Here is a 25,563-nt window from a genome sequence, read left to right on the forward strand (position 1 = left end):
TACCAGATTTAGCCAGTGAGAGCCCTTTCAAGCCATCTCCTGTGTCTTTTTGATGTGTTCTCATCGTTCTTCAAGTGCTTTTTGGCTCATAATACAAGATACTTCAATCTCACTTGTATTTTTCCTGCCCCTTATATAGCATCAGCTATTTTTCCAGTAAAACTTGGTTTCTTTTAGTAGGTAACAGTATTTAGAAACTAATAGCTGGGCATTAGATGTACTCATTGCAGCTGCCGTATCATATTAATTGCTACTGGGATGCCATTGCCTCCTTTCTGTTGACGGACCTAGGAAGATTTGTCTTAGGAAATCATGAGTTCATACTAAAACTTCCAATTCAAATCTGTCACTACAGGTTTCTTTAGGATTCTCTTCACTTTCTCAGATTCATATCTGTATCTCCTTTCTCCTATAGTGAGAACTCTGGTTCCAAAAAAACACACACAAAAAATGCATTTACTCCTTTGTTCTAACCATGCAGAATATACACACGTGGTGTGTGTGTGTGTGTGTGTGTGTGTGTATGTATGTGTCATAGTTTTAGAATTTACTTCTCCAATAACATTACCAATAATAAAGATTCTATTTAAGTTTTCTGGTCAGAACCAAATGATGACGTTTGTTAAAAATACAGATTTCTGGGCTTGCCCCTAGCCTGCCAAAACAGAATACTTGGGAACAGGTCCCCTTTAGTCCTCATTTAAAAAAATGAACACTCCAGGTGATTTAGAAGAACTCCGATGTTTGTGATTCAATGATGTTGTGATGAGGAGCTTGAGCTCTGGGTAAGAAAGGTTGGTGTCCTTGTTCCATTACTTTATCTCTTCAGTTTCTTCATCTGTGCAACGTGATGATAACAGCCTTTTCAGGTTCATCACCTGGTACTTAGAAAAGTGCCTGGCCTATAGTAAATACATAGTAAAGGTACTGATCTTTTTTTATTATAAGATATTGAACTGAATTGCCACATACTTCCTATCTGGCAAAAATTAAATTAGTTTTAAAAGCAGTTTATGTCATGATGTAATGTTGTAAAGTTTTTCTGAAGTGAATACATTTGTGAAAATAGAAGTAAAATTTTTCTGAAAGCTACACCGTAAAGATAAATGTGCATGATCAGTTGAGATATACGAATATATGTTTATATATTTTACAATTTAAGTAGGTATTTCTTTACTTCTTCCACCCATTGGGAGTCCAGTATTTTGGGGCAGATCATGTAACAACTCTAATGATAATGTTACCCAAAACTGATGAAAAAAAGAAGAATAACTTTGACAAAATACTTCTATTTTTGCAGCCTGCGCATATTATTACATTATGAACTTTTAAAGGGAGGATGGACTATTTTTTATTCACTTTTTTTTTTTTTTTTTTTTTTTTGAGACGGAGTCTTGCTCTGTCGCCCAGGCTGGAGTGCAGTGGCCGGATCTCAGCTCACTGCAAGCTCCGCCTCCCGGGTTCCCGCCATTCTCCTGCCTCAGCCTCCCGAGTAGCTGGGACTACAGGCGCCTGCCACCTCGCCCGGCTTGTTTTTTGTAGTTTTAGTAGAGAGGGGGTTTCACTGTGTTCACCAGGAAGGTCTCGATCTCCTGACCTCGTGATCCGCCCGTCTCGGCCTCCCAAAGTGCTGGGATTACAGGCTTGAGCCACCGCGCCCGGCCTATTCACTTTTATAATCCCTGTCCCCAGCACCATATTTTGACTGTGGTGATACAGGAATACCTCACTTTGTGGCACGACACATATTTGTGGGATGAATGAATCGTTCTTTCTCTCTTTTTTATTGTAGGAAAAAATATGTAACAAAAAATTTCCACTTGATTTTAACTGTACAGTTTGGTAGCATTGAGCAGATTCATATTAGAACAGGGTTCTACTGACAGCATTGTACCAAGTGAGGGGACCAGAAAAATTTCTGCTTTTCACTGTGGAATGTCATTTGAATCAGAAATCTTCTTCTGGGGACTTTGTTATTTGAATTTCTAACTTTCCTTATTACTTGCCTGGGGGAAAACGCATACTGAACAACAAAATGGTAATGTTCATCCCCAGAGACTAGACCTTGTCAATGTTCTCTGATGCCTAGTAGGACCACTGCAGGGAAAAAAAAAAAGTTAATGGGACTGTTGCTAGGAGACGGGAGAGCCAAAAGCTCATAGTCTTGTAGGGGTTCCTCTGGAAATCAAGGCAACTTCAGTGTGTTTTGGATTAGAGGTTTAGCTATTAAAATCTGCCCTTTGATGAGCATGCACATTTTAGCATATAATGTTTAGTATGATTTCATGTTTTTGGAGAATTCTTGAGGATAATCTCAAGGCCTTTCATTTCTTTCCATAGGGATAATCCCTTTTTCAGAGCACATCTCATTTCCAAGTGGCTGTTGCGCTGCTGTTTGCCCCCACTCCTTCAGTGCGACAGACAGCCTCAGAGCTGGTGGGGAGACAGCGTGCCGCTGGTAAGTCGCTGAGAAATATTTTGTAAAACAGATATCCAAACTAAGATTTTTAAAGCAAGTGACATGTTTTGATGGAAGAGAATAATGCAGAACTGTGTAGGAATCCCTGATTCTAATCGGCAGCATTGGGAAATGGATTAATTAAATTCTAAATATCACCTGGTCATTTTTCTAGTTTAAAGCTTGTTTCTTAAATGACGGAGTTGCTAGGAGGAAATATAGAAACTTCCCCCTTGTGATTCTTGTAAAATATTTCCTAAAATAAGATTTAATGAAGATGTTACTAAATTGGAAAATTGCTTTCAGAATTGTACCTCAGCTTTATGATATTTGTATTTGACGTGATGAAATGGGTTATGATTCAAGATGTTCTCAAACCTGGTTTATTTTCTCAGTGCTGGGAGACCATAAGAAAAATATTTTGCAACGCAGGAAAGGATACGATGCCTTATTTTTTAAATTAAGAAAGTCGTGTGACGGGATGTCTGTACTAGAAAAAAATGAGGAAGAGGGCAGTTTGTAATAATGTTCAGACTGATTGCTTCATGTGAGATATGAACGTGTATTCAATGAGGAACATTAAAATTTGGCTTTAGGATGAAAAAAATCATGAAAAAGTAATAATGAATATTATGATTGTGCCTTCATTGGAAAAAATTCATTTGTATTTTTGGACAGCAATTTATACAGTAAAGACAGAGTGTTCTCAGTGCTTCTTTTTTTGAAAAGGGATGTGAGACAGATAGCAGAGATTCTTATCAACAAAGCTTTTATGTTTGTTTCTGAAACATTCCTGAAAATGTCTATGCTTTTGTAGCTCTGTTTCTGCAAGAAAAATGGAAAAAAAAAAAAAAAAAAAACAAGTGAAGTGGGGGTTTATTTCTCTGAAATTCAAATGGACCCTTGAACATGAGGAAAAGAAAAATGATAGATAAATAGATTCGATTTTTAGTTAGATGACAAAACAGCAGCAATCAAGGAGGAAAAATAAGAATGAAAAAGCTTAAAAGAAAGTCCTCAGGATGGGCCATTTTCCCAAGTTGAACATGTCTGCTCGTAGCATGTTTTGCAGAGGGAAAGGGAGAGAACATACTGGAGGCAAAGGGAGGGGGTGTTGAACAGAGCACTGCGGCAAAGAGAGTGACTGACGCATCCAGGGACATGTGACCATTCTCTGGTGTAGCGAAGAAAATTTGCCAGGACTCCATCTTGTATAAGAAATTCTATACATACTGACATGCAAATAATGCTATAATCTTTCTGTAGTACATAATGAGCTCGTTTTGCGTGATCCTCTGCTGGCCTATACTGGTATTTTGTCTTTGCTTCTACACCCTCCTCTCTGTGCTTCCGGTGCTTTTATATACTTACTAAAATATTAAAAATGATGTTTTCCCCTTTATTATAAAAATATCATAGTCATTGTAGTAAATTTTGAATAATTTAAAGATGACTATAAAAATTACCCATAATCCCATAACTTTAGAGATAATTACTGTTAATCTTATTACTGTCAGTCTCTTTTCTCTGAATATATGCAAATAAATGCATAGAAATATATATTTTATAAAAATGAAGATCACATGTACATACAATTTTTAGCCTGTTTTATCCATTAAATATATATTGGGAGCAATTCCCCATATTTTAAAATATTTCACAAGAATATGATGTTTTGTGGATGTGTAATTTTCTATCATATAGATGTCCCACTAAATGTCTGATTATTTAATGTTTATATGTACATTATTTTTGCTGTTATAAATAACTGAAGGAATATCTTTCCATATAAATCTCTATGTGCTTTTCTGGTTTTTTCTCCCTAGGAAAAATTCATAGACATGGAATTCCTGGATCAAATGGTATGAATCACTTTGAGGTTTCTTCCTCCCAACACCTATCATCTAATTCATTTATTATATGTGGTATAAACATTATTTTCCAGCCATTGTTTTCCTATTAATTTTTACCATTTATGGTGGTGATTTTTTTGATATTTTACAGTTTTACATGTTAGATTTCCATATCTGACCATTTTAAATGTTGTGATTTTTTCTTTCCTTTGATTAGTGTATTCACCTGTATTTTTTCTAGTTATTTAATTGCTTCATTTTTTTACAATTAACTCTTTAATCCACCTAGAATTCATTTTGATATATGGTATACAGTAGGATTAAATTTTTTTTCCCCCTAATAGGTCACCGATTGTTTCAGCATCACTTATTGAATAATCCAACGCAACAACTGTTTTTCCATTAGATAGGGTGTAGCTTTCCACAGGTCGGCCATTTTCTCTTTACCCAAGATGGTTACATTTCGCAATAGTGCTCCTACCTTCCTGCAGCTTCTGACAGCATACTAGAGCACCATGTTTGTGCATGTGCCTTTCAAAAATCCTAGGCACATGCAGATTAGGGCAGTATTTTAAGCAGGATTTTTTTTCATTTTAACTGTGTTACTGTTTGTCACATTCTTGTTGCAAATTAAAATTAAGGAATCCAAATACAGGAAACCACGGTTTCAGGTGTGCTATTCCTCTTGGGCACACCTGATATCCCAATTGTGTGTTTAAAAAAAATGCCCCCGGGGTTAAAGTTCCTCCTCCAACCTCTTTTTTTACTCTTCAGATACTCAGTGAGTTAAAGTTGCCTCCACTCAGTTCCTGGAATTTTCTAGAATGATATAAGAGGGAAATACAAGAAATGTATGAGGAGTAGAAGTAAATAATGTTTGCCAGCCTGTTGCTGGCCGCAGTTTCACGTAGGGTTTTAAAGGAGCTAGGGTGAGTCCTAATCCATGCCACCACTGCCATTACCTCTCCTAGACAGGGACACACCCCAGTGGGCCATGTCTTTTCACTGCAGGTGTAAGGCTCAAGACATAAAGCAAGGAGTTTTTTAGTAGGAGATGGGTTAAATATTGCCCAGAGAGATCTGACAATTAAAATCACTTGCTGCCTATTACCAACCTTCTCCTGGGCCCCCAACGAAGCTTTCTTTCTCTGTTGACTTCTGCTCCGGGCCTCTAGCTTTACTAATTCTGGAAGAAAAAAAAAGGGCGGGGCGGGGCGGGGGCGCGTGAGTGGGAGGCTGCCTTGCCCGCGGTTATTGCAAGGGGCTCCTTTGGCTGACAGCCTCAGTCCCAGTAGTTTCCTGACTTGCCGCATTAGACTGTGTTTTGTTTATGAGGAGGCTGGTTTCCCTGGCAATGGCAGCTCGCCAGGGCATGCGCATTTGCTCCACTGCAGTAGCAGAATGCGGCTGTGAGGCCAGGGGAGGGGTCCTGAGGGCCGCAGTGGCTGGAGTTATTTGGCAGACATGACGTCAGTTTTTCTGAGTTAAGCTGCCATCGTTATTGTATATGGAGCATTTTTTTTTTTTTTTATAAAGCTTGGAAGGCTTTTAGCCGCTCCTTTCCTCCCAAATTAACTGCTCTCTATATGCTCACCAGTGACTTTTTAAGGTTTGAGGCCACCGATGCCCTCAGGGCCCCGAGGGGAATCATAATAGTATGAGAACAGGAAACAGACTGCCTGGTTTCAAGCCTCGGCTGCTTGCTCGCTGCATGACTGTGGGACGGTAACTTAAATCTCTCGGGTTCCTCAGATGTAAAACGGGGATGCTAACGGCATGTTTAGAACAGCGCCTGGCACGTAGTAACCATTATGTAAGTGTTGTCTATTATTATTTGTAGATACTAAGGGAGACTTGCCTGGAAGCAGACTTGTATCCGCAGTGTACAAACTCATCCTTTAATGCGCACACTGGCCGGATAACACAAACACACATTTACTCCCACAACATACAGACTCTTTCCACAGTACACACACTTGCCTTCCAGTACACAGACATATCCAAAGGCACACCGACAAGCACCACAGCAGAAAGATTTTCCCCAGAACACACGGACACCCCACTCCCCGTATCATTAGACTCTCCCAGAGGCACATATGTACTCCTTCATGCAGAGACTCACCTAAGGCACACTGACGCACCCCGCGTGACACAGACTTGCACCCCCCACATAAGGACTCTACTATGACACACGGACAATCCCAGCATCATGCACTGTTCCCACATCACACGAACCCTTTCTAGGAAACACACAGCATGCAGACTTACCCCATAGAACATGGCTTCCCCGACAAGCACACATACTCTCAAGGCCAGTAGCCTCACCCCAGAGCACATAGACTTTCTCCAGAGTATACAGCTTCTTCCCACAGGAAACAGACTCTCCCCGGGGCACACAGACACCCCTGAGATCACACACTCTCACCACAGATCCTAGACTCATCTTAGAGCACAGGGACTCTTGCCAAGAAACAGACTTTCCCGAGAACAGACTCATGAGACAGCTTGAAGACCCGCATCGCAACGTAGACTCTCCCACAACAGACAGACTCACCCCATTGTGTACAGACAAGCACCACAGGCCACAGACCATCACATCAGGACACAGACTTGCCCAGCACTACACAGACACTCCCTAGAGCATGTAGAATCACCCCACAAAGCACAGACTAAACCCATACTACAGAGACTCCCCCTATAGCTTTCAGACAAGTTTACCCCACCACAAAGACATGAGACAGTACGTCTTACAACATCTATCACTCCTTGATGCACAGGATTGGGCCACAGCACACAAACTTGTCCTACAGTGCACAGATTCCTGTCACAAAAGACACACTCACCACACAATACAAATACTTGCTCCAGCCGGCCGTGGTGACTCACGCCTGTAATCCCAGCACCTTGGGATTACAAAGTAGCACAAGCTGCTGCCTACAAAACAGGAGATGCCCAGCCATGCACAGAGATTCACCAAAATGCACAGATTCACCCATCAATATAAATAGTTGCCTCACAACTCACGCAAACACCGTCGAGCACTGAGACTCACCCTAAGTGTACACACAATCCCTTCGGGGCACAGACTTACTCTGTAACATACCACAGACTTACTCTGTAACATACTGAATCATATCCGCCACACTTAGATGTGCCTTATGATTCACAGTGATGCGTGTAAACGCATAGATTGCTTCCACAATGCATAGAATTGCATCATAACACAGACTTAACTCCACAGTGCAAAACTGACGGTGCACATAAACATTTCCCAGTCGGTAGACATACAACACACATATTGCCCCTCCAATGTAAAGATTTCCATCATGGTGGACAGATGTGCTTTTCCATGCTGTTGAGCTACAACTCTGGCCTACGACAACAGAAATACAGCTTGTGTAATAGTTACCAGCAAGGCCTCTAGATCCATACTAACTGGGTTTGAATCAAGGTCCCATCCCTTGCTGATTGTATCACCTCGGGTAAGTATATTTCTTTGTTCTTTAGTTTATGCAACTGTAAAACAAAGATAACAGTAGTGCCTACTTCAGAGAGTTGTTGTGAATAATAAATACATTAAGATTTGTTAAGTGCTTAGTACACTGCCTGGCACATACTGACAATTAGAATTGTTAATTTATATTACAGCCATCACTGTCATTACTACCAAAACAAAAAAAGGCCTACCCCAGGCGTCTAGAATCATCTGACAACACGAAGGCTCACCATATAGTATATAGATTAGCTCTAGAACATCTAGAAACACTCGACAGACACAGACACCCTGCCATAGTACCCACTTACCCTACAGACCGGAACCCTAACCAGACATCACTCACAATACACAGAATTGTATCACAAGCAAGAACTTTGTGCACAGGCTTGCTGTATAACACATCCCACAATACCCAGACTGGAAGCCAGGCTGTGTGTTGTACCCAGCCTTGCCCCACAAGGCACAGGCCCACAACACACACACACACACACACACACACACACACACACCCTAACCTCATAGATATGCCCTACATCACACAAACACACCTTATCACACACATATTTTTGTTTCACATGTGGATACCCCTGCTCCTCACAAACATGTTCCAAAATACATGCTCCTAAAATTGGCAGCATCACATGATAATACAGAGCCCCCATTCCACAACACTTTTTTTTTGTTGTTGTTTTGTTTTTGTTTCTGTTTTTGTTTTTGAGACAGCGACTCACTCTGTCGCCCAGGCTGGAGTGCAGTGGCGCAATCTCGGCTCACTGCAGCCTCTGCCTCCCAGGTTCAATCAGTTCTCCTGCCTCAGCCTCCCGAGTAGCTGGGACTACAGGCATGTCCACGCCTGGCTAATTTTTTATATTTTTAGTAGAGATGGGGTTTCACCATGTTGGCCCGAATAGTCTTGATCTCCTGACCTCAGGTGATCTGCCCACCTCAACCTCCCAAAGTGCTGGGATTACAGGTGGGAGCCACCATGCCCGGCCACAACACATTTTACACTTATCTCATGCTTGTCTCATAAAGAACTACATGCCCCACATCGCCTAAGTTGCCCGTAAATCTGACTTGCCGAACACTACCACACATATGACCAGGCCCCACACTACACAGATTTGCTCTGTAATACCTAGATAAGTCCTACCATGCAGAGATATCCCCCTAAACAGAAAACCAGCCTAAATGCACAGTGTCACATCACAACAGACACACAAACTCATCCCATAACATGCAGACTTACACGAAAACACGCAGACTCCACAAAGCAAACCCATGCCCACAATGCTAAAACCTACCACACAGTGCCCAGATTGGCACAAGACAAAGACTAGCTTCAACTCATCTAGTCTCAACCCACGTGATACAAAACTTGCTCTACAATGGTTAAAAGCTTATACTCAGGTCTCAGACTGCCTGAGTTACAATCCCACATGCATCACTTACTAGTTGTGTGACCTTGGAAAGGTTTCTGGAACTCTCTGTGCCCTAGTTTTCTCAGCTATTTGTTAGGAATAATTATGTAATAGGGGTACGTATCTCTTTTAGCTGTTAAGAGGAATAAATGGGCTGGGTGTGGTGGCTCACACCTATAATCCCAACACTTTGGGAGGCCAAGACGGGCGGATTACCTGAGGTCGGGAGGTCGAGACCAGCCTGAGCAACATGGAGAAACCCCGTCTCTACTAAAAATACAAAATTAGTTGGGCGTGGTGGCGCATGCCTGTAATCCCAGCTACTCCGGAGGCCGAGGCAGGAGAATTGCTTGAACCAGGGAGGCAGAGGTTTCGGTGAGCTGAGATCATGCCATTGCACTCCAGCTTGGGCAACAAGAGTGAAACTCCGTCTCAAAGGGGAAAAAAAAAGAGGAATAAATGAGTTAATGCCTATAAAGTGTTTAGAGCAATGCTTTGTAAAGAGTTAGCGTTACTGGTGTTAGCTGATCAGGTTGTCATTGTTACTCCACACGGAACTGGAGCATAAAGGTAAGACTCAATCTAAAACAACTCGAATCAACCCACAATGCATCAAATATCCCTCAGAAAGCACAGAATCGCATCACAATGAATACTGTCACCACTCTTTTCCTATAACACCCATATTGAGTGCACCTATTTTTTTTTTTTTTTTTTTCCAGATGGAGTCTGCTCTTGTCGCCCAGGTTGGAGTGCAGTGGTGTGATTTCAGCTCACTGCAACCTCCACCTTCTGGGTTCAAGCAATTCTCTTGCCTCAGCCTCCCGACTAGCTGGGATTACGGGCCCACCACCACACGCGGCTAATTTTTGTACTTTTAGTAGAGATGGGGTTTCGCCATGTTGGCCAGGCTGGTCTCGAACTCTTGACCTCAAGTGATCCACCCATCTCTGTCTCCCAAAGTGCTGAGATTACAGGCATGAGCCACCGCGCCCAGCCTGACTGCACCTATTCTGTAATGCCCAGAAGCATCTATCGTATAGAGTTTCTGCATAACACCTAGACTTGTCACACAACACTTAGACACACTACAGTGCGCAACATACCCATGAAAGAAAAACTCATTCATACAAAGAGTCGTCTCAGTTTAAGCAAATGCACGCTATCACACACATACATGCCCTCCAATACACATACTCACCCCAGAACACCACGTTGGCTCCGCAACACAAGGAACTCACTTCAAAATCTCTAGAAACAATCCACAAGCCATAGACTTCTCCAATATGCAGAACAGCATCTCACCACATAAACGTGACTACAATTAACAGACAAGAAACCAGGACATGCCCCATAACACATACATTATCCCCATGACATAAATGCTGGTCCAACAAAATGCTGTCTTGCCTATACAACACTAAGATGTGCTTCGTAAAATACAAACTTGTTTGACAACACAAATTAAAATATTTCAACATGCACATATATACTCCATCACACACAGACTTGCTCTACAACACACCGACACACCCCATATCACCTAGACTTGACCCAAAACACATGGCAATACCCGATAAACAGTCACTCCTTTTTTTTTTTTGAGACGGAGTCTTGCTCTGTTGCCCAACCTGGAGTGTAATGGCGCGATCTTGGATCACTGCAACCTCCACCTTTCAGGTTCTAGCGATTCTCCTGCTGCAGCCTCCCTAGTAGCTGGGACTACAGGTGTGCACCACCATGCCCGGCTAATTTTTGTATTTTTAGTAGAGACTAGGTTTCATTTTGTCCAGGCTGGTCTCGAACTCGTGACCTCAGGTGATCCACCTGTCTCGGCCTCGCAAAGTGCTGGGATTACGGGCATGAGCCACTGCGCCTGGCCTCAGTCTCTCCCTTTAACACACAGACTGGCCACACAAAATAGCCTCTTCCTGCTACAACTTCCCTCACAGCAGCACATCCCACAAAGGATGGTCCACATACAGAGAAACACAGTATGCAGATATGTTCTGCAACACACAGCCTTCCTGGACAAGACCTAGACTCGCCTGGAAACACCCAGATCCATTTTACATCTTAAAGACTCACATCCCAGGCCAGGTGTGGTGGCTTATGCCTTTAATCCCAGCACTTTGGGAGGCCGAGGTGGGCAGATCACGAGGTTAGGAGTTCGAGACCAGCCTGGCCAACATGGCGAAACCCCGACTCTACTAAAAATACAAAAATTAGCTGGGCATGGTGGCAGGCACCTGTAATCGCAACTACTCAAGAGGCTGAGGCAGGAGAATCACTTGAACCTGGGAGGTGGAGGTTGCAGTGAGCCGAGACTGCACCATTGCACTCCAGCCTGGGTGACGGAGCGAGACTCCATCTCCAAAAAAAAAAAAAAAGATTCAAATCCCAGATTAGTCTGCCAACCCATGGACATGCTCCACAGTGCATGGATAGAACCACAATGCATGGACATGCGTTACCACACATGGAACTACACAGACTCTACCTTTAACACACAAACGGTCTCCATAAAACACTTCCTTGTCTCTTCAAAACTTAGCTTAATATCAGAAGAAATGCTCGAAAATACACATAGACTCAACAAGGCATAGAAATACCCCCCTTCAACTAGCCTTGTCACTTAACACTGAGACTCATCTGAAACATAGAGATTCATTATGCCACACCTAGAATGGCCCCCCAGAACCCAGACTAATTCCAGAACACCCAAATAGGAGCCACAGTATATGGACATAACTCTACATATACAAATCCTTCCTACAACATAACAACTAATCCCACACAACAGTTTCTTGCTCCACAACACCAACACTAACCTCCCTGTGCATAGAATTGCTGGACAATACAGACACTTCCTACAATTACAGATATGATTCACAATACTAAGACTTGCTGTAACACATGCCAACTTATCCAAGCCACACAGAATCACAACATTATAGGTATTATCGGACATGTCTGTATATTTTGGGGACAACTGAATTTACCCCATGACACCCAGCCTTCCCCAAAATACATGGACATGTCCCATAATACATATAATTTCGAGACAACAAAGACTGGTCCTGAAAAATAGGTTTTTTATTTCATAACACCAACACTTAGCTGAGAGCACACAGAAATGCTGAGCAAAACATGCATAAAACCCCACGATGCATACACATGCCCTACAACATGCAAAGTCACTTCATAACACACAATCTCACTGCAACACTCCAACCCAGGGACTCACCCTGAGACGCTCGGACTAACACATCACATCCAGATCTACCCCCACCTAACCCTAATTGCCCCATGTCACCAGACTTACATTGCAATAGCCAGACTTGACCTGCAATAGTCTGATTTGCCCCATAACAGCTAGACAAGACTATCCACACAATACATACAAAGACCCCCAAAATGTTTGCTTGTCTCCACAACACTGACAGTTTCTTAAGAACACATGCAGATGCTGGAAAATACACAACCAAGTCCTGCAGCACCAAGAGATGTGCCTGTAACACCCAGATTGCCACACGACACCCAGAATGGCTCTGCAAAACTCCAGAGTGCACCACAACAAGAATACATGCCTTGCAACACCAGATCATGCCTTACACCAGCAGTCCCCAACCCATTTGGCACCAGGGACCACTTTTGTGGAAGACAGTTTATCCACGGATTGGGAGTGAGGTGGGAGGGGTGGTTTCGGGATGAAACTGTTCTGCTTCAGATCATCAGGCATTAGATTCTCATAAGGAGTACACAACCTTGATCCCTCTCATGCACGGTTCACAGTCGGGTTCACACCCTTATGAGAATCTAATGCCGTAGCTGATCTGACAGGAGGCAGAGCGCAGGTGGTAATGCTTGCTCACTCACTGCTTGCCTCCTGCTGTGTGGCCTGGTCCCTAGCAGGCCATAGAGTGGTACTGGTCCGTGGCCCAGGGGTTGGGGATCCCTGCCTTACACCGCATGTTGTGCTCCGTAATACACAAACCGTCCTAATAACATAGACTAACTCTGTACTTACTTGCCTCAATAACATTAAGACATGCCTTAGAAAACATAGAAATGTTGGATAACATACAGAAAAAAAACACATAAATAACAGATATACCCTATACCACTTACCCTCGCCTCGTAGCACCCAGGTTCACCTGTGGCAGCTACATTTACCCCCAAAATACTTAGACCTACCCCACAGCACCCAGACATGCCCCACATAACCAGAAATATCACATATCACTCAAACACCTTCCAACAACCAGACTTGCCTGGCAACCCAGACTGTCCCGCAATCCATAGTCATGGCCCACAGCCAAGAGACTTCTCACAACTTACAGACTGGCCGCAAAAAGCATCTTTTTGCTTTCACAACATCAAGACTTTCCACACAGTGCATAGAAGCAATGGACAAAGTTCAGAAAACCCCAGAGTGTACTGGTATGCCTCATAACATCCAGAGTGACCCCGTAACATAGGACCTAGACTGGCCCAATAACATAAAATTAATACCGGTAATAAACAGACATGCCCTCTAATATATGAATTCATCACGCAACATGCACACTGTCCCCACAAACACCTTTTTGGTATCAAGAAGAAAAAGACTAGCTTCACAGAATGGAGAAATGCTGGACAGTGCACCTGCAGTTAAAAAAACCAACCTCACAGACATAGCATTCAGTACCCGAATGTGTTACATAATAACAGGTATCACCTTATGACACACCTATCTACCCCCCCAGCACCAGAGTAGCTCCATAAAATACCTTCTTGCTTTTACAGTGCGAAGACTCGCCTCATAGCACAAGTCTGACATACTGGAGAACACTCAGACAAAACCCTTAACATACATAAATATCACCCAGATTCACTCCACAACATGAAATCTAATCGTGTGAAACCCATGCTAGTCCCTAAAACCAGACACGCCTTATATCACCCAGTCTAGCTTCACAACAACCAGACATAATGCAAACCAGCCCCACAACTCCTGAAAATACTCCACACCCAACAAATCTTCCAACACAGAAACTTGCCGGGCAAAACAAACGCAATGGCTCACGCCTGTAATCCCAGCACTTTGGGAGGCTGAGGCGGGCAGATCACTTGAGGTTGGGAGTTCGAGACCAGTCTGACCAACATGGAGAAATCCCATCTCTACTAAAAATGCAAAATTAGTCGGGCGTGATGGTGCATCCCTGTAATCCCAGCTACTCTGGAGGCTGAGGCGGGAGAATCGCTTGAAGCCGGGAGGCAGAGGTTGCAGTGTTGCACCGTTACACTCCAGCCTGGGCAACAGAAACTCCATCTCAAAAAAAAAAAAAAAAGAAAAAAAGAAAAAAACTTCTTGACACTCTCACACCAAGACTTGCTTCAAAGCACACGAAAAGGATATAAAAGGATTGAAAACATACAGAACAACTTTGCAATGTGCAGATATACAACAGTACTCACCTCACATTACAGAGAGTCATACAACAAGATCCATGCTGGTTCCACGATACACAGACACATTCCATATGCAGACACAGACACATTCCATACACACACATGCACATTCCATACACACACACATGCACATTCCATACACATACACACACATGCACATTCCATACACATGCACATTCCATACACACACACAGACACAGTCCATATACACACACATTCCATACACATACACAGACACATTCCATACACACACACATATATTCCATACACACACATTCCATACACACAGACACACATTCCATACACACACATTCCATACACACAGACACACATTCCATACACACACGCGTTCCATACGCACACGCAGACACATTCCACACAGACACACATTCCATACGCACAGACATACATTCCATACACATACACAGACACATTCCATACACATACAGACACATTCCATACACACACACAGACACACACATTCCATATGCACACACAGACACATTCCATACACACACATTCCACACACACACACATTCCATACACACAGACATACATTCCATACATAGACACATATTCCATACATACAGACACATTCCATACACACACAGACACACGTTCCATACACACAGACACATTCCATACACACACACATTCCATACACACACCCATTCCATACACACATAGACACATTCCATACACACACATACATTCCTTACACACACACAGACATATTCCATACACATACAGAAACACATTCCATACAGACACATTCCATACACACACACTCCATACACACACATTCCATACACACACATACATTCCATACACATGCACATTCCATACACACACACACATTCCATACACATGCACATTCCATACACACACACACATTCCATACACATACAGACACATTCCATACAAACACACACACGTACATTCCATACACATACAGAGACACATTCCATACACATTCCATACACACCCACACACAGACACATTCCATACACACACACAGCCTCATTCCATACACACACAAAGACACATTCCATACACACACAGACACATTCCTCACACACACATTCCATACACATACACACACTCATTCCATACACACAAACACATTCCCTACACACACACAGACACATTCCATACACACAAACAGACATATTCCATACACACACACAGATATTCCATACACACACAGGCACATTCCATACACACACACAGACACATTCCACACACACACACATTCCATACACACACACAGACACATTCCACACACACACACATATTCCATACACACACACAGACACATTCCATACACACACACACATTCCATACACACACACAGACACATTCCACACACACACACATTCCATACACACACACAGACTCATTCCATACACACATATTCCATACACACCCACACATTCCATACACACACACAGACTCATTCCACACACACACAGACACATTCCACACACACACACATTCCATACACACACACACAGACACATTCCACACACACACACATTCCATACACACACACAGACACATTCCGTACACACACACAGGCACATTCCATACACACACACAGACACATTCCACACACAGACACATTCCATACACACACACAGACACATTCCACACACACACACACATTCCACACACACACACAGACACATTCCACATACACAGACACATTCCATATGCAGACACAGATACATTCCGTATGCATACACAGATATGTCCCCCCAAAATAGATTGTCTCCATCATATGCATATTAACCCAACGAACTATTTTTGGAACTCTGTAACACCCAAACTTGACTCACAAGACACATAAATACTGAACCACACAAACGAAACATACACTACCCACACATACGCATTGTTTGAAGGCTTGCTGCAAAATACCCAGACTTAGGCCATGATATACAGACTTGGCCCATTAACCTATACCTACTTTGAATCACAGGGACTAACAGAGCAACACTCAGACGTGGCCCACAGCGACAGACATGCCCTACCAAACAACTTTTTGCCTTCATAAATGAAGGCTTACCTCACAGGACACAGAAAGGATGAATAACGCAGACAAATCAAACAACACAGAAACATGTCCCATGACACCCAGACTTGCTGCACAACATTCGGACTCACACTGTGACACTCACACTCACTCAATAAGACTGATTACTTCACAACGTACACACATAGCCCAAAACACGCAAACATGATCCATAACTGACAGACGTGTCCTACAATACAGGGACATGCCGCACCATTTACAAACTTTTTCTACACTGCCAACAATTGTCTCACAATACAAAGACATTCTGGATAACACACAAATAAAAAACCACAAAGATGTGCTTCCTAGCACGCAGACTTGCCTCGCTACTTTCAGACTTACTTTATGGCACCCAGGCGTACCTTATATCCTACGCATTTACCCTGCAACACTCAGCCTGGCCACAGAATATATTTACATGTCCATGCCTCACAACATATGCACATGCCTTCCAACACATGGACACACCCACAATACACCAACGTTTTACACAACATAGACCGACCCCAAAGAATGGCATCCTAATGCACAATTACAGCCAACTCAGATCTAGCCTACAGAACAAAGACTCGCCTCCCATACTTTCCACACAATTCTGAAATTTACACCAAACATTCACACTCATCACAAAATAACTCGCCCCAGAACTGACGCAGCACAACGCGTAGATTTGCCCTCACTTAGAATAAACTGACAGCTCACGCTTGTCACCCAATGCCCAGACACACCTTATAATATACAGACAGCCCTTTCACAATGTAGACATTGCCTAAGCAATGCACAGAATTCCATAACATCACAGAGCTCTTCCTGCAATGTCGACTTACCTCACAGCACCCAAGATTGCATCAGAACAGACACTCCACTCAAAATATATGGCTTCTTCCTCACCTCCTGGATGCACCTCACAATACACAAATATGCCTGGTAAGATACAGACTCCTCAGAAACATGAAGTATTGCATAAGAACTTACAAGCATTTCTCAGAACATACACTGCATAATTAATGGATACACAGCATCTGCTCACAATCTCAAACACACAGACTTGCCTACCTCCCCATCACCCCCTGCCGGCATAGGCTTCTGCAGCAGGTCTAAGATGTACTGCAGAAAACAGACTTGCCCCACTCTGTATGGAATTCTACCCAACTTTCAAATTCATTCTATAATGTACAGACTTTCACTCTTACCTATAGCATTATCCCACAATGCAGAGACTTACTCACAAAGCAAATGATTACCTCAAAATGCACAGAGCCACCAGATAGGCACCCAAACACACAGACATGTATGACAACACCAAGAAACACTCTATAACATGCATATGAGCCCACATTGGTCTCTTCCATAACTTCCACACTAACCACTCAACACCTAGACCAACTTACTATATCACACATGCTCCATGACATAAGACTCCCAGCACAGCCCATGGAACCCCGTCACAATGAACAATTATTATTATTTTTTTTAGATGGAGTTTTGCTCTTGTTGCCCAGGCTCAAGCACAATGGCGCCATCTCGGCTCACTGCAACCTCCACCTCCTGGGTTCAAGCGATTTTCCTGTCTCAGTCTCCTGAGTAGCTGGAATTACAGGTGCCCGCCACTACTCCTGGCTAATTTTTGGTATTTTTAATAGAGACGGGGTTTCACCATGTTGGCCCGGCTGATCTCAAACTCCTGACCTCAGGTGATCTGCCCGCCTTAGCCTCCCAATGTGCTGGGATTACAGGCGTGAGCCACCGTGCCCGACCGTGAACAATTTTACCTCTCAGTGCGAAAATTCACAAAATGTCAAGACTTACCCCACAGCTAATCCAATATTACCGTAACACCTAAAGTTGCCTGAAGAGTCAGTCATGTACCAGAGTACTATGCATATGCCTCACAATGCCTACAGTGAACCTACAAGAAAATGACTTGCCCTATATTGCTCATACTCACACCAGGACATGCCCTATAACCCACAGATAAGTTCCGTAATGCAAAAATGTCCCTAACAATGCACAGCCTCACTCTACAACAGACAATTACTCCACTATGAGAAGAAGAGATCCCAAATATTCAGCCTCACCCATAAACTCATAGTCTTGCCACACCACCTTAAAACATGTCTTACAGGCCGGGCATGGTGGCTCATGCCTGTAATCTTGGCACTTTGGGAGGCCAAGGCGAACAGATCACCTGAGGCCAGGAGTTTGAGATCACCCTGACCAACATGGAGAAACCCCATCTCTACTAAAAGTACAAAATTAGCCAGGCATGGTGGCGCATGCCTGTAATCCCAGCTACTCAGGAGGCTGAGGCAGGAGAATCACTTGAACCCGGGAGGTGGAGGTTGCAGTGAGCTGAGATCGCACCATTGCACTCAAGCCTGGGGGACAGAGCTAGACTCTGTCTCAAAAAATAAAAAATAAAAAATAAAAAAAGACATGTCTTACAATGCACAAACTAACTTCACAATACTTACATACAACTTACAGTGGACACATATACCCTATGACAGAAAGGTCTTCCTGCAAACACAAAATTGCATTCTGATGCACAGATTTACCCCCTAATGTACACAATCACTCTGCAACGCAGATGCCCCACAAAAAAACCATATTACACCCAACACCCAAAATTACCCCAGGACTCACAGACTTGCACCACAGGATCAAGACCTACCCCATATTGTACAGATATGCTCCTCACCAAGCATGCCTTGTACGATACAGCCTCACCCCGTGAGGTACCCTTGACTGAAACCCGAGATATGGGCTACAGTGTACTTACCACAGTGTACTTACCCCCACAACAACGTGGAAAACTCTCTAGTGAAAGGTGTGTCCTCCAGTGTACAAAATACCTTGCAAATTCATAGACATTCCCCACAGTCTCACAATTGCCATGTCATTTTCAGACTTTCTTCCCAATGCAGACTTACTCTAAAACACTTAGAATTAGACATACAGACTCAACCCATATGAGATTCTCCCCACAGTGCACTCACGTGCTCCACAACACTCAGACTCTTCTAGAACACACAGAATCTCATCACAACCTCACATCACCCTGCAATGTTAATGTGTGACCTACAAAACATAAAAGTGTACGTGACAATTCACAATAAGCATCAGAATGTACAGACTCGCCCCATAACACTGAGACACACACCCTGTGATCCACAGACACATCCTATCACATGAAATCACCCCACAAAACAAGCCATCACACAACACAAAAACCCACAATTCAAGACATACTTAATTATAACTTGACATACCCCACAACACATAAAATTGCATTATAATGCAGGCTGACCTGATAGCACACAGAGTGGTCCTATAGTGTTATGCAAACACAAGCTTCACCATACCCCAGAATTGCCCCTAACCACCCACATTCTCTTTGCAACCCCAAGACATACCTCATATCCCATCAAGAATCAGCCTGTATTGTATAGATTTGCCCGAAAATGCACAGAATTGGACCACAAGTTCCAGAAATGCCACACTAGGTGCAGACAGAGCCCGATTCCTAAGGGACTGCAACTCTCAGGAAACACACACACACACACACACACACACACACACACACACAGATTTCCTGTAAGAAATATAAATGCAAAGATTTATATTCTTTATGTATAATATACAACATAAAATGCAAATAAAATGCAAAGATTGCCCCATCACATGGAGATTGACTATAGCTGTCCAGAATCAACCCATGAAATATATATATAGTCTCACCCCATGACTTCAAGACACATCCCACAATATACAGACTGTCATGCTTAGACCACAACACCTGGACATGTCTTACAATGTGAGGACATGATCCACACTCTGTAGACTACCCTAGCGTTGCATATAATTGAGTCCAGAAAATCATAATCATAAAAGTCACAGCACGTAGAATCAGTCCCACAAAGCATGCTCACCCCAAACCAGATGCCCATGACTGACTGGGTCCACACTTTATAGAGATAGCCTATGGTAAAAAGGAATTTGAGGACAAAAAAGAAAAAAATATAGAGAGATATACGACAACCCACAGCTTCCCCGTGTGCCATTTATATACGTCTCTCTTTTTTTGTTTTTTGAGACAGAGTCTTGCTCTGTCACCAGGCTGGAGTGCAGTGGCACAATCTTGGCTCACTGCAACCTCTGCCTCCCGGGTTCAAGTGATTCTCCTGCCTCACCCCCCCAAGTAGCTGAGACTACAGGCACACGCCACCATTCCCAGCTAATTTTTGTATTTTTAGTAGAGATGGGGTTTCACTATGTTGGCCAGGATGGTCTCCATCTCTTGACCTCGTGATCCGCCCACCTCAGTCTCCCAAAATGCTGGGATTACAGGTGTGAGCCACCGCACCTGGCCTTTATATCTCTCTTTTAATGTAGAGAACAGCCTCACAGGGCAGACATGTATCCCACTTGGCACAGATCAGCACCACAAGAAACTCCCTCACAGGACCTACACTTCCCTATACTTTGAATAACCCACATACTTTATCACAACCCACTTTCCTATCAGAAAGACTCATGCCACAACATAAAGCTCATTATTCCAAAATACATAGAACCAACTCCCAATGCAAAGAGACTTCCCTTGTAACAAAAAGATGTTCTCTGCCACACTCAGACTTACCTCGCCTCACCAGACTTGACCCACAACATCTAGCCTTGCACCACTACACAGAGACATGTCATTTCACCCAGAAAATAGCCCCAGAACACTCAGGCTTGCCTCATGGTCTTTATACACTCAGACTCATATCATGATGCAGAAGAGGCATATACAGCGAAAATGTGATCCACAATGCGCATACTCAGTCCACAACGCATAGACTTACTCCATATTTCACAGCTGGTTCTCATAATTCCCAGACTTGCTACACAATACTCGGAAGGCCTTACAACACCTAGAAAAAGTAGCATGATATGTATGCTCACTCTAGAACATTCAGATTCACTTCATAAGGGACAAACTCAGTCAGTTACATTGAATACCCAACAACATATTGTTTGCTCCACAGATTTTGAGGAGAGGGCCTACATGCTCACACAGAGCTTTGACAAGTGACTTCATTTCTTTCTTTCTTTCTTTTTTTTTTTTTTTTTGAGATGGAGTCTTGCTCTGTTGCCCAGGCTGGAGTGCAGTGGCACAATCTCAGCTTACTGCAACCTCCATCTCCCGGGTTCAAGCACTTCTCCTGCCTCAGCATCCCAAGTAGCTGGGATTACAGGTGCGTGCCATCACAGCTGGCTAATTTTTTTATATTTCTGGTAGAGACGGAGTTTCATCATGTTGGCCAGGCTGGTCTCGAACTCCTGACCTGGTGATCCGCCTGCCTCGGCCTCCCAAAGTGCTGGGATTACAGGCATTAGCTAGCATGCCCAGCCGACTTCATTTCTTTGAGTCTGTTTACCTATTTGTAAACACGGATGCAATATCTACTTTTAGACTATTCCAAGGATGAAATGAGATAACTTCAGGAAAGAATCAAGGTTCAGAACATAGAATTTAGAGGCAGACTTACCTGCTTCCAATCCTAGCTCCACCACTCCCTGGTGCTATCACGTGGGCACATTAGATATTGAAATGCTCTGTGGTAGAGTACAAGGAATATAAGTTTGGTGTCTGTCAGACCTGGTTTTGAATTCTGTCTCTGCCACTTACTGGCCATATGACCTTAGGCAAGGTACTTTAATTCACCAATCTTCAGCTTCTCACTTATAAATTGGGGAAGATGGTGTTCCCTGCCTTCGAGGCTGTTGTAAGGATTAAATGATGCCTGGCATCTTAATCTAACAAGCAAGAATGTACAGGCACAGACACCGACTCACACCCAATGCATGAGTATATGTATATTATGTACACATGGATACATAGACATGCAGAAGCTCACACAGATGAATATTTGCAAGCAGTAAACATAAGGACAAAACATGTCCACATGGACACAGATATTATCTTATATGGCTGGACTCATGCAGAGATAAATACAGGTGAATACGGATATAGTCCCACAGATTTACATATGTACACCTAGACATGGCTACTGCCCCCGAACAAGACAGGATTTCACCCACTTAAATGATGACACACTCAAAACCCCCATTATAAGCCAGACGTGGCAGCTCATGCCTGTAATCTCATCACTTTGGGAGGCTGAGGCGGGTGGATCACCTGAGGTCAAGAGTTTGAGACCAGCCTGGCCAACATGGTGAAACCCTGTCTCCACTAAAAATGCAAAAATTAGCCAGGCGTGGTGGCAGGTGCCTATAATCCCAGCTACTCGGGAGGCTGAGGCAGGAGAATCGCTTGAACCCGGGAGGCAGAGGTTGCGGTGAGCCGAGATTGAGCCATTGCACTCCAGCCTGGGTGACAAAAGTGAAACTCCACCTCAAAAAACAACAACAACAAAAAACAAACACAAAAAAACCATTACAGGCCCATGCATAAAGAGCTCTATAAATGTACTTGCATGTACAGACATTTAAATGCACAGGCAGATGTACACTCAGATGCCATGTATACCCACACAGAAATACCCAAGCAGACTACATCATAAGCATGTATGAGACATATACATATATCTTTAGATAATACCTATCTAAACACACTTTAGACATGCATATGTACATATAGACATACACAGGTACACAAATGCACAGATGTACAGACATGCACCCTCACGTGTCAACATATGCACACATTGGCATGCACATATCCACACACACTGTTCTACAAATGTACTCATAGGTTCATGACATACAAGTCCTAAATGCACATCGAATACATGGATATACACATATACATATGCCAATATAGCTATATGGATGCATTTATAGACTTAATCATGCCACAAACAGAAACAGACTTACACATGCCCAGACATTAGAGACACATGCAATTTATGCATATGAAAAACAGAGACACCTAACCACAAAGAAGCACTTTTACAAAGGTGGCTGTGACTTTTTTTTTTTTTTTTTTGAGACAAAGTCTTGCTCTGTCGCCCAGGCTGGAGTGCAGTGGTGTGATCACGGCTCACTGCAGCCTCCACCTCTCAGGTTCAAGCAATTCTCTGCCTCAGCCTCCCAAGTAGCTGGGATTACTGGCACCCACCACCACGCCTGGCTAATATTTGTATTTTTAGTAGAGACAAGGTTTCACCATCTTAGCTAGGCTGGTCTCAAACTCCTGAGCTCAGGTGATCCACCCGTCTTGGTCTCCCAAAGTGCTGGGATTACAGGCGTGAGCCACTGTGCCCAGCTGAGGCTGTGACTTTTATTCTATTTTATTTTATTTTTTATTATACTTTAAGTTCTAGGGTACATGTGCTCAACATGCAGGTTTGTTACATATGTATACATGTGCCATGTTGGTGTGCTGCACCCATTAACTCGTCATTTACATTAGGTATATCTCCTAATGCTATCCCTCCCCCCTCCCCCTCTCCCCACAATAGGCCCCGGTGTATGATGTTCCCCTTCCTGTGTCCAAGTGATCTCATTGTTCAGTTTCCATCTATGAGTGAGAACATGCGGTGTTTGGTTTTCTGTTCGTGCCCTTGTCTTAGAGTCTTTTCAAGAGAGAATGAAAATTATCAAGCTCCTTCTGCTTAATATGCTGTATAAAAGTAGATGTGGACATTACCAGAAGGATCTCTAGAAGATCTTGAGTTCACATGCGAGTATGCACACACCTCACAAACCCACGTGCACAGAATCAGAGACATAAAATCACATAGAATCACAGAAATAGAAACATGTGCATAACCACATATAGAATAAGACACATGCACAGACACACACCCCACTGAAATGTCAAACTGTAATATTTAAATGCATATCTATTGAAGTTAAAAAAAAAAACTGCATTTTAATCCCAGCTCCATCACTTACTAGTTCAATGATTTGGGGCCATTTTCTTGCCTTCTCACCTGTAACACGGGAGTAATATTAGCACCTATCTTTTAGAGTTCTTTGAAGATGTAGTGAAATGAAGGGCTTAGCCCAGTGCTTACAATGTCATAGATGTTGCTGCTATTGCTGTTATATTTTGGTTTTGGTCCAAAGTGCTTAGCTAGATAGGGTTTGGTTTTTGTGGTCAAACTGCATGATTATATCATAGAGATGTATTAATCACTTTTTTTGTAAATGTATTAATAAAGAATAGTTTATTAATGTAGTAATATGGATTATGTCCACAAACAAGGTCATTTCTGAAATTCTCAGCAATGATAAGGGATTATTATTGTCTTTGGCAAATGGAAAAATCTGAAACAAATATTTCCTGCTAGTGTAGTTTGTTGTTGTTATTATTGTCATTAGTATTCTTTTCCTCTTTTCAGGAGGAGATGGAAGATTGAGAGAGGAGTGGAAGCATGGGAAGAGGGCTTCGCGCCCAGTGCACATTTGCCACCTAGTGACTAAACTGAGTAAGTAACGTATTTGTGGACTGCTCAGACAAGCCCCTAAAACTTCACTCATTGCAAGGTTGTGTAATCACCCTTGTGAATAAGCAAGTATACATCAAGTTATAGCGATTTCCGCTACATATCTAGAAATAAAAAAAAGTCATAAAATAAAAACAAATCTTTCTCTCTAACTTTTCCCCCTGCCATCCCAAATTTCCCTGTGGAATTCACTGAGACCGTGTTCTATAGCAGTGATCTTCATACTTTCTAATTATTTACCACCTAACATCATTTTGGAAAACGGTCCCCTCCATCACACATCTTGAAGTGAACACCTGAAATTTCTTATCATAAGTTTAAGTATTTGTAGCATATTTCCAGCAT

General features: G+C 42.9%; 1 protein-coding gene across 1 annotated transcript; it reads left to right on the top strand.

The window, feature by feature from the left end:
• Nucleotides 1-765: 765 nt before the first annotated feature.
• LOC112615289 lies at nucleotides 766-7,146 on the top strand. Its single transcript, XM_025371861.1, has 4 exons — nucleotides 766-785; nucleotides 2,341-2,458; nucleotides 4,285-4,320; nucleotides 6,152-7,146. The coding sequence occupies exons 1-4, from the start codon at nucleotides 766-768 to the stop codon at nucleotides 6,497-6,499; spliced, it is 522 nt and encodes a 173-aa protein (XP_025227646.1). The 3' UTR covers nucleotides 6,500-7,146.
• Nucleotides 7,147-25,563: the final 18,417 nt, after the last annotated feature.

The sequence above is a fragment of the Theropithecus gelada genome, chromosome X (assembly GCF_003255815.1).
Source record: "Theropithecus gelada isolate Dixy chromosome X, Tgel_1.0, whole genome shotgun sequence".
Lineage (NCBI taxonomy): Eukaryota > Metazoa > Chordata > Mammalia > Primates > Cercopithecidae > Theropithecus > Theropithecus gelada.

Bases quoted from the DNA above. Each gene is read 5' to 3' on its own strand.
- LOC112615289 (XM_025371861.1), top strand. From the start codon at position 766: ATGAGGAGCTTGAGCTCTGG. The intron at 2,459-4,284 runs GTAAGTCGCTGA...TTTTCTCCCTAG, and splicing joins GGGGAGACAGCGTGCCGCTG to GAAAAATTCATAGACATGGA. The intron at 4,321-6,151 runs GTATGAATCACT...TATTATTTGTAG, and splicing joins TGGAATTCCTGGATCAAATG to ATACTAAGGGAGACTTGCCT.